Raw genomic sequence first — 10435 nt, forward strand, 5'->3', positions numbered from 1 at the left:
AATGCAGGAACCTGCTCTGTTCTTAGTCATCAGGACCGACAGTATAGCATCTGATTGCTATGTAAGCTTATAAAAGTACCTTGTATATGGCCATCTGTAGAAGTTGAGTTGGAGAACACTCATGGTGATTTTAAAAACTTAAGTAATGAGGCAACGTAAATAAATCTGAACACTGCTATATTAAATGTGCTCTCCTGTTTAAAACAAATCAGCACCACCATTACTTATAGTAAATGTGAATGATTTATTGCATTTTACAAGAAACAAATGGTAGAATTCAGTCCTTTGACATCACATTGTTTATTAGATGTTCCTGCAAATGAATCACAGCTGACTGGCTAATGTAGCGCCAATAAGATCATATAATGCATTCGCCTGTGAAAAAAACAAGAATTTACATCATTATAGCACCTTAACCCATGGTAAAAACATGAGTCACTTAATATGGAAAATCGTTTGTAAAAATTTACATTGATAACAATCTACTGATAAGGATCTTCTACAGTAAAATCTACTATTGTTTGCCAAAACCATACAAACTACCTATAAACTGGCACTTTGTTTAAAGAGTATTTACAGCATAGAAAAGTACATAAATATAAAACTAAATTGGCTGGGGCATTAAGACACCAACTAACTAGCGTTTAATGTATTTGAGAATTTCTCCAAATGCAATTTCATTTTCACAATTGTGAACAAATTGGAACACTTAGAAGCATTAGTCGCATAAGAAAGAAATTACTCTGACCAGGATACGCGGCAGCCATTAGAGATTGCCAGGGTCACAGTATAAATACATTTGCTTGCAGATACATACAGAGAGGGAATTCTACCTGGATAGCAGAGGACATCACATAGTTGTTAGAGTTAGATTTAAAACAAAAAGTTTGATTATTTTTTTTGCAGTCTTTTCAAAAAAACATACGGCTAGATTACAAGTTTTGCGTTATGAGTAAAAAAGCAGCGTAAAGGCTCATAACGCTGCTTTTTTACTACTGCTGCTATTATGAGTCTTGTAGGTACAGCTGTCCCGCACACTTTTTTGGCCTTACCACAAATCAACGTACGCAATTTGCATATAGTCTATTTTCAATGGGACTTCCATAGCGCCGGTATTACAAGCTTTATTTTTTTTTAGGCCAAAAAGTGAGCGGTACAGCCTATCCTGCAAGATTCGTAACGCATTCTAAAGTCAGTAGTTATGAGTTTTACACTAAAAAGCCGTAGCATAAAACTCATAACTAAAGTGCTAAAAAGTACACTAACACCCATAAACTACCTATCAACCCCTACACCGAGGCCCTCCCGCATCGCAAACACTAAAATAAAATGATTAACCGCTAATCTGCCGCTTCCGGCATTGCTGCCACTATAAAAAACATATTAACCCCTAAACCGCTGCACTCCCGCATCACAAACATTAGTTAAATATTATTAACCCCATATCTGCTGTCCCTAACATCCCCGCCACCTACCTACATTTAGTAAACCCTAATCTGCCGCGCCAACGTCGCCGCCACTATACTAAATGTATTAACCCCTAAACCTAAGTCTAACCCTAACACCCCTAACTTAAATATAATTAAAATAAATCTAAAGAAAACCTACTATCATTACCTAAATAATTCCTATTTAAAACTAAATACTTACCTATAAAATAAACCCTAAGCTAGCTACAATATAACTAATAGTTACATTGTATCTAGCTTAGGTTTTATTTTTATTTTACAGGCAAGTTTGTATTTATTTTAACTAGGTAGAATAGTTATTAACTATTTAATAACTACCTAGCTAAAATAAATACAAATTTACCTGTAAAATAAAACCTAACCTGATTTACACTAACACCTAACACTACACTACAGTTAAATAAATTATCTAAATTAAATACAAATACCTAAATTACAAAAAAAACAAACACTAAATTACACAAAATAAAAAAAACAAATTACAAGATATTTAAACTAATTACACCTAATCTAATAGCCCTATCAAAATAAAAAAGCCCCCCAAAATAAAAAAAACCCCTAGTCTAAACTAAATTACCAATGGCATTGCCCCAAAGAAATCAGCTCTTTTACCTGTAAAAAATACAAACAACCCCCCAACAGTAAAACCCACCACCCACACAACCAACCCCCCAAATAAAACCCTAACTAAAAAAACCTAAGCTCCCTATTGCACTGAAAAGGGCATTTGGATGGGCATTGCCCTTAAAAGGGCATTTAGCTCTATTGCAGCCCAAAGCCCTAACCTAAAAATAAAACCCACCCAATAAACCCTTAAAAAAACCTAACACTTACCCCTGAAGATCCACTTACAGTTTTGAAGAGCCGATATCCATCCTCAACTAAGCCGGGAGAAGTCCTCATCGAAGCGGAAAGAAGTCCTCAACGAAGCCGGGAGAAGTCTTCATCCAAGCCGGGTGAAGTGGTCCTCCAGGCGGGCAGAAGTCTTCATCCAGACGGCATCTTCTATCTTCATCCATCCGACGCGGAGCGGCTCCATCTTCAAGACATCCGGCGCGGAGCATCCTTTTCTGCCGACAACTACCTGACGAATGAAGGTTCCTTTAAGTGACGTCATCCAAGATGGCGTCCCTTAGATTCTGATTGGCTGATAGAATTCTGTCAGCCAATCGGAATTAAGGTTGAAAAAATCCAATTGGCTGATGCAATCAGCCAATAGGATTGAACTTCAATCCTGTTGGCTGATCCAGTCAGCCAATAGGATTGAGCTTGCAATCTATTGGCTGTTCCAATAGGGAAGTGAGCGGTGACAATAACGTGCAAGTTAGCAATGCACCCCTCTTACCGCAAAACTCGTAATCTAGCTGAAAAGTAATTGAAAGTCTGCAGTGCTTAATTGTATATATCAGCAATTAAGCACTGCATTCCAAACAATCAGCATACAAAATGATAACGTATATTTATTTTATCCCATTTTCTGTGACCAATAAGGGACAGACCTACATGAGTTCTTGCATTGAATTAGCAATTACTGTGCAGAATATATTGCAGAACAGGGTTTTTAAAATCTAGGGCCTAGATTTAGAGTTGGGCGGTAGCCGTGAAAACCAGCGTTAGAGGCTCCTAACGCTGGTTTTGGGCTACCGCCGGTATTTGGAGTCAGTCAGGAAAGGGTCTAACGCTCACTTTCCAGCCGCGACTTTTCCATACCGCAGATCCCCTTACGTCATTTGTGTATCCTATCTTTTCAATGGGATCTTCCTAACGCCGGTATTTAGAGTCGTGGCTGAAGTGAGCGTTAGAAATCTAACGACAAAACTCCAGCCGCAGAAAAAAGTCAGGAGTTAAGAGCTTTCTGGGCTAACGCCGGTTTATAAAGCTCTTAACTACTGTGCTCTAAAGTACACTAACACCCATAAACTACCTATGTACCCCTAAACCGAGGTCCCCCTACATCGCCGCAACTCTATTAATTTTTTTTAACCCCTAATCTGCCACTCCGTACACCGCCGCCACCTACGTTATCCCTATGTACCCCTAATCTGCCGACCCCTATATTATATTTATTAACCCCTAATCTGCCGCCCCCGCTATCGCTGACCCCTGCATATTATTATTAACCCCTAATCTGCCGCTCCGTACACCACCGCCACCTACATTATAGCTATGTACCCCTAATCTGCTGCCCCTAACACCGCCGACCCCTATATTATATTTATTAACCCCTAATCTGCCCCCATCAACGTAGCCTCCACCTGCCTACACTTATTAACCCCTAATCTGCCGAGCGGACCGCACCGCTACTATAATAAAGTTATTAACCCCTAATCCGCCTCACCCCCGCCTCAATAACCCTATAATAAATAGTATTAACCCCTAATCTGCCCTCCCTAACATCGCCGACACCTAACTTCAATTATTAACCCCTAATCTGCCGACCTAATCTCGCCGCTACTGTAATAAATGTATTAACCCCTAAAGCTAAGTCTAACCCTAACACCCCCCTATATTAAATATAATTTAAATCTAACGAAATAAATTAACTCTTATTAAATAAATTATTCCTATTTAAAGCTAAATACTTACCTGTAAAATAAACCCTAATATAGCTACAATATACATTATAATTATATTATAGCTATTTTAGGATTTATATTTATTTTACAGGCAACTTTGTATTTATTTTAACCAGGTACAATAGCTATTAAATAGTTAATAACTATTTAATAGTTACCTAGTTAAAATAATTACAAATTTACCTGTAAAATAAATCCTATCCTAAGTTACAATTAAACCTAACACTACACTATCAATAAATAAATTAAATAAAATACCTACAATTACCTACAATTAAACCTAACACTACACTATCAATAAATTAATTAAATACAATACCTACAAATAACTACAATTAAATAAACTAACTAAAGTACAAAAAATAAAAAAGAACTAAGTTACAAAAAATAAAAAAATATTTACAAACATTAGAAAAATATTACAACAATTTTAAACTAATTACACCTACTCTAAGCCCCCTAATAAAATAACAAAGCCCCCCAAAATAAAAAAATGCCCTACCCTATTCTAAATTACAAAAGTTCAAAGCTCTTTTACCTTACCAGCCCTGAACAGGGCCCTTTGCAGGGCATGCCCCAAAGAATTCAGCTCTTTTGCCTGTAAAAAAAAACACATACAATACCCCCCCCAACATTACAACCCACCACCCACATACCCCTAATCTAACCCAAACCCCCCTTAAATAAACCTAACACTAAGCCCCTGAAGAACTTCCTACCTTATCTTCACCTCGCCGGGTATCACACCGATCCGTCCTGGCTCCAAAATCTTCATCCAACCCAAGCGGGGGCTGGCGATCAATAATCCTGCGGCTGAAGAGGTCCAGAAGAGGCTCCAAAGTCTTCATCCTATCCGGGAAGAAGAGGCGATCCAGACCGGCAACCATCTTGATCAAAGCGGCATCTTCTATCTTCATCCGATGAGGAACGGACCAATCTTCTTCCTCCGACGTCCAACTGAAGAATGACGGTTCCTTTCAGATTGAGCTCGCATTCTATTGGCTGTTCCGATCAGCCAATAGAATGTGAGCTCAATCTGATTGGCTGATCGGATCAGCCAATCGGATTGAACTTGATTCTGATTGGCTGATTCCATCAGCCAATCAGAATTTTCCTACCTTAATTCCGATTGGCTGATAGAATCCTATCAGCCAATCGGAATTCGAGGGACGCCATCTTGGATGACGTCCCTTAAAGGAACCGTCATTCTTCAGTTGGACGTCGGAGGAAGAAGATTGGTCCACGCTGGAGGTCTTCACGATGGAGCCGTTCCTCATCGGATGAAGATAGAAGATGCCGCTTGGATCAAGATGGTTGCCGGTCTGGATCGCCTCTTCTTCCCGGATAGGATGAAGACTTTGGAGCCTCTTCTGGACCTCTTCAGCCGCAGGATTATGGATCGCCAGCCCCCGCTTGGGTTGGATGAAGATTTTGGAGCCAGGACGGATCGGTGTGATACCCGGCGAGGTGAAGATAAGGTAGGAAGATCTTCAGGGGCTTAGTGTTAGGTTTATTTAAGGGGGGTTTGGGTTAGATTAGGGGTATGTGGGTGGTGGGTTGTAATGTTGGGGGGGGTATTGTATGTGTTTTTTTACAGGCAAAAGAGCTGAATTCTTTGGGGCATGCCCCGCAAAGGGCCCTGTTCAGGGCTGGTAAGGTAAAAGAGCTTTGAACTTTTGTAATTTAGAATAGGGTAGGGCATTTTTTTTATTTTGGGGGGCTTTGTTATTTTATTAGGGGGCTTAGAGTAGGTGTAATTAGTTTAAAATTGTTGTAATATTTTTCTAATGTTTGTAAATATTTTTTTATTTTTTGTAACTTAGTTCTTTTTTATTTTTTGTACTTTAGTTAGTTTATTTAATTGTATTTATTTGTAGGAATTGTATTTAATTTATTTATTGATAGTGTAGTGTTAGGTTTAATTGTAGATAATTGTAGGTATTTTATTTAATTAATTTATTGATAGTGTAGTGTTAGGTTTAATTGTAGATAATTGTAGGTAGTTTATTTAATTAATTTATTGATAGTGTAGTGTTAGGTTTAATTGTAACTTAGGTTAGGATTTATTTTACAGGTAATTTTGTAATTATTTTAACTATTTTAGCTATTAAATAGTTCTTAACTATTTAATAGCTATTGTACCTGGTTAAAATAAATACAACGTTACCTGTAAAATAAATATAAATCCTAAAATAGCTATAATATAATTATAATTTATATTGTAGCTATATTAGGATTTATTTTACAGGTAAGTATTTAGATTTAAATAGGATTAATTTATTTAATAAGAGTTAATTTATTTCGTTAGATTTAAATTATATTTAACTTAGGGGGGTGTTAGTGTTAGGGTTAGACTTAGCTTTAGGGGTTAATACATTTATTAGAATAGTGGTGAGCTCCGATCGGCAGATTAGGGGTTAATGTTTGAAGTTAGGTGTCGGCGATGTTAGGGAGGGCAGATTAGGGGTTAATACTATTTATTATAGGGTTATTGAGGCGGGGAGTGAGGCGGATTAGGGGTTAATAACTTTATTATAATAGCGGTGCGGTCCGCTCGGCAGATTAGGGGTTAATAAGTGTAGGCAGGTGGAGGCGACGTTGTGGGGGGCAGATTAGGGGTTAATAAATATAATATAGAGGTCGGCGGTGTTAGGGGCAGCAGATTAGGGGTACATAGGGATAATGTAAGTAGCGGCGGTTTACGGAGCGGCAGATTAGGGGTTAAAAAAAATATACAGGTGTCAGCGATAGCGGGGGCGGCAGAATAGGGGTTAATAAGTGTAAGGTTAGGGGTGTTTAGACTCGGGGTACATGTTAGAGTGTTAGGTGCAGACGTAGGAAGTGTTTCCCCATAGCAAACAATGGGGCTGTGTTAGGAGCTGAACGCGGCTTTTTTGCAGGTGTTAGGTTTTTTTTCAGCTCAAACAGCCCCATTGTTTTCTATGGGGGAATCGTGCACAAGCACGTTTTTGAAGCTGGCCGCGTCCGTAAGCACCGCTGGTATCGAGAGTTGAAGTTGCGGTAAATATGCTATACGCTCCTTTTTTTGGAGCCTAACGCAGCCATTCTGTGAACTCTAAATACCAGCGGTATTTAAAAGGTGCGGCCAGAAAAAAGCCAGCGTAGCTAACGCAACCCTTTGGCCACAAAACTCAAAATCTAGACGTAGGAGCGTTAAAAAAACAAAAAACTAACGATTTTCAAAGTAAAATTACAGCAAATCTGGACAAAATAAATTATTTATTTCTTTCTATGTAAAGTGAAACTTTCATTTTGGGTTTAATATCCCTCTTAAATAATGCCCTGCATCCGGGAGTTTAAAAGATTTATACTGCTTTAAATGACATAAAACCCTAAATGTTTTCTTTCATAATTTAGATAAAACATACACTTTTAAACAACTTTCCAATTTACTTCTATTATCAAATTTGCTTCATTCTACTGTTATCCTTTGTTGAAAAGCAGAATGGTAAGTTAAAGGGACAGTCTACACCAGAATTGTTATCGTTTAAAAAAGACAGATAATCCCTTTATTACCCATTCCCTAGTTTTGCATAAGCAACAAGGTTATAATAATATACTTTTTACCTCTGTGATTACCTTGTATCTAACCCTCTGCAGACTGCCCCTTATCTCAGTTATATTAATATACTTTTTACCTCTGTGATTACCTTGTATCTAACCCTCTGCAGACTGCCCCTTATCTCAGTTATATTAATATACTTTTTACCTCTGTGATTACCTTGTATCTAAACCTCTGCAGACTGCCCCTTATCTCAGTTATATTAATATACTTTTTACCTCTGTGATTACCATGTATCTAAGCCTCTGCAGACTGCTCCTTATCTCAGTTATATTAATATACTTTATACCTCTGTGATTACCCTGTATCTAAGCCTCTGCAGACTGCTCCTTATCTCAGTTATATTAATATACTTTTTACCTCTGTGATTACCATGTATCTAAGCCTCTGCAGACTGCTCCTTATCTCAGTTATATTAATATACTTTTTACCTCTGTGATTACCTTGTATCTAAGCCTCTGCAGACTGCCCCCTTATCTCAGTTATATTAATATAATTGTTACCTCTGTGATTACCTTGTATCTAAGCCTCTGCAGACTGCCCCCTTATCGCAGTTATATTAATATAATTTTTACCTCTGTGATTACCTTGTATCTAAGCCTCTGCAGACTGCTCCTTATCTCAATTAAATTAATATACTTTTTACTTCTGTGATTACCTTGTATCTAAGCATCTGCAGACTGCTCCTTATCTCAGTTATATTAATATACTTTTTACCTCTGTGATTAACCTGTATCTAACCCTCTGCAGACTGCTCCTTATCTCAGTTATATTAAAATACTTTTTACCTCTGTGATTACCTTGTATCTAAGCCTCTGCAGATAGCCCCTTATCTCAGTTATATTAATATACTTTTTACCTGTGTGATTACCTTGTATCTAAGCCACTGCAGACTGCCCCCTTATCTCAGTTATATTAATATACTTTTTACCTCTGTGATTACCCTGTATCTAAGCCTCTGCAGACTGCCCGTTATCTCAGTTATATTAATAAACTTTTTACCTTTGTGATTACCTTGTATCTAAGCCTCTGCAGACTGCCCCTTATCTCAGTTATATTAATATACTTTTTACCTCTGTAATTACCCTGTATCTAACCCTCTGCAGACTGCTCCTTATCTCAGTTATATTAATATACTTTTTACCTCTGTGAATACCCTGTATCTAAGCCTCTGCAGACTGCCCCCTTATCTCAGTTATATTAATATACTTTTTACCTCTGTGATTACCTTGTATCTAAGCCTCTGCAGACAGCCCCTTATCTCAGTTATAGTAATATACTTTTTACCTCTGTGATTACCCTGTATATAAGCCTCTACAGACTGCTCCTTGTCTCAGTTATATTAATATACTTTTTACCTCTGCGATTAACTTGTATCTAAGCCTCTGCAAACTGCCCCCTTATTTCAGTTCTTTTGACAATCCTCCATTTTAGCCAAACAGAGCTGGCTCACTGGAACTCCACGTGTGTGAGCACAGTGTTATCTGTATGACACGCATGAACTAACACCCTCTAGTGGTGAAAAACTGTCAAAATGCCCTGAGAGAAGAGGTGGCCTTAGAAATTAGCATATCAACCTCCTAGGTTTAGCTTTCAACTAAGAATACCAAAAGAACAAAGCAAAATTGGTGATAAAAGTAAATTGGAAAATTGTTTAAATTTACATTCTCTATCTGAATCATGAAAGTTTATTTTGGACAAGACTGTCCTTTTATGGCAGTAGTTTCATTACCAAGAGCACTAGATGGCAGAAGTAAAAAAAAAAAAATTGTTTTCACTATCTGAATCATGAAGGAAAAATGTTGTGTTTCATGTCCCTTTAATATCAATGGCCACATTCTAAATGTAATCAATCATACACTGTCGTCATTTATCATTGCACAAGCATTTCTAGTGAACTGCTTGTGCAATACCACCCCCTGCACATTCGCGGCTAATCGGCGGATGAGTTAAGGAGCACGGAATGAGCAGCAATCGCTGCTTAATAAATCCACCCCCTGACACTTTTACTCCGTTGATTGAGATTTCACGATGTCAATTACTCTATCACTGTCTTTTCTCTCTACTTATCATATAGCAGGGAATGTAGCTATTTCTGTTGCTGGAGACTTTTATATTCCTCTGCAGTATTTATAGAGTTAGTCCCCAAAACAATTTGAAAAAGATCGCCATATGAATGGACGCATATCTGATAATGCATTGCCATACTGGTAAAAAAAATATGCTTAGTTTCAGCCCTATTAAAAAGGCATGTAACCCATACTGGGTTAGATTACAAGTGAGGTGCTATTGTTTGCGCACAAGCGTTATTGGGTCTTTGAGGCCATTTGCAAACGTCATTGGCTCACTGCAGAATAATTATGTGCTGTAATGATATTTAAAATAACCTGCTGTACAATTTCATAACTATATATAGTATTTATGTACTGTAAGCAGAGTACACCATTTTAAATCTGTATTCTTTAGAACATTACTAGAATTAGATATGCATGAATTTAATCATGGTATGAGCTTGAAAAAAAAAAACCTGCCATGCATATGGTTATAAACATGCATGTAACTGAGATTTGTACATCACCCTGTGAAAAGTCATGCACCATAACATAGTAAATATGCATGCTTGAAGGAATAAATATTCAAATTTTAGCCACTGCAAAAAGGTCTTGTACATTCTGTAATGCAGACTCAGATTAAAAAACTCTCTGTAGGGATAAAGTAAGAGAACCTCTATTTCATAATTGATAATACTCTAGCAGCAAGGACATACATCTAATATTATATGTATAAATTTTGGAACCAGACTCGGC

The 10435-nt window shown here is 37.5% G+C and overlaps 1 protein-coding gene across 1 annotated transcript in view; it reads right to left on the bottom strand.

Annotated features, from left to right (window-relative positions):
- Positions 1-224: 224 nt before the first annotated feature.
- The window catches only part of DNAI4 (dynein axonemal intermediate chain 4), a 603028-nt gene continuing 592817 nt past the window's right edge, over positions 225-10435 (bottom strand). Inside the window, exon 16 of the mRNA XM_053693220.1 lies at positions 225-375. Within this exon, the coding sequence (XP_053549195.1) occupies positions 325-375 (51 nt within the window). The 3' untranslated portion in view covers positions 225-324. The remainder of the gene's footprint in view (positions 376-10435) is intronic.

This window comes from Bombina bombina, chromosome 10 (genome assembly GCF_027579735.1).
Source record: "Bombina bombina isolate aBomBom1 chromosome 10, aBomBom1.pri, whole genome shotgun sequence".
Taxonomy (NCBI): Eukaryota; Metazoa; Chordata; class Amphibia; order Anura; family Bombinatoridae; genus Bombina; species Bombina bombina.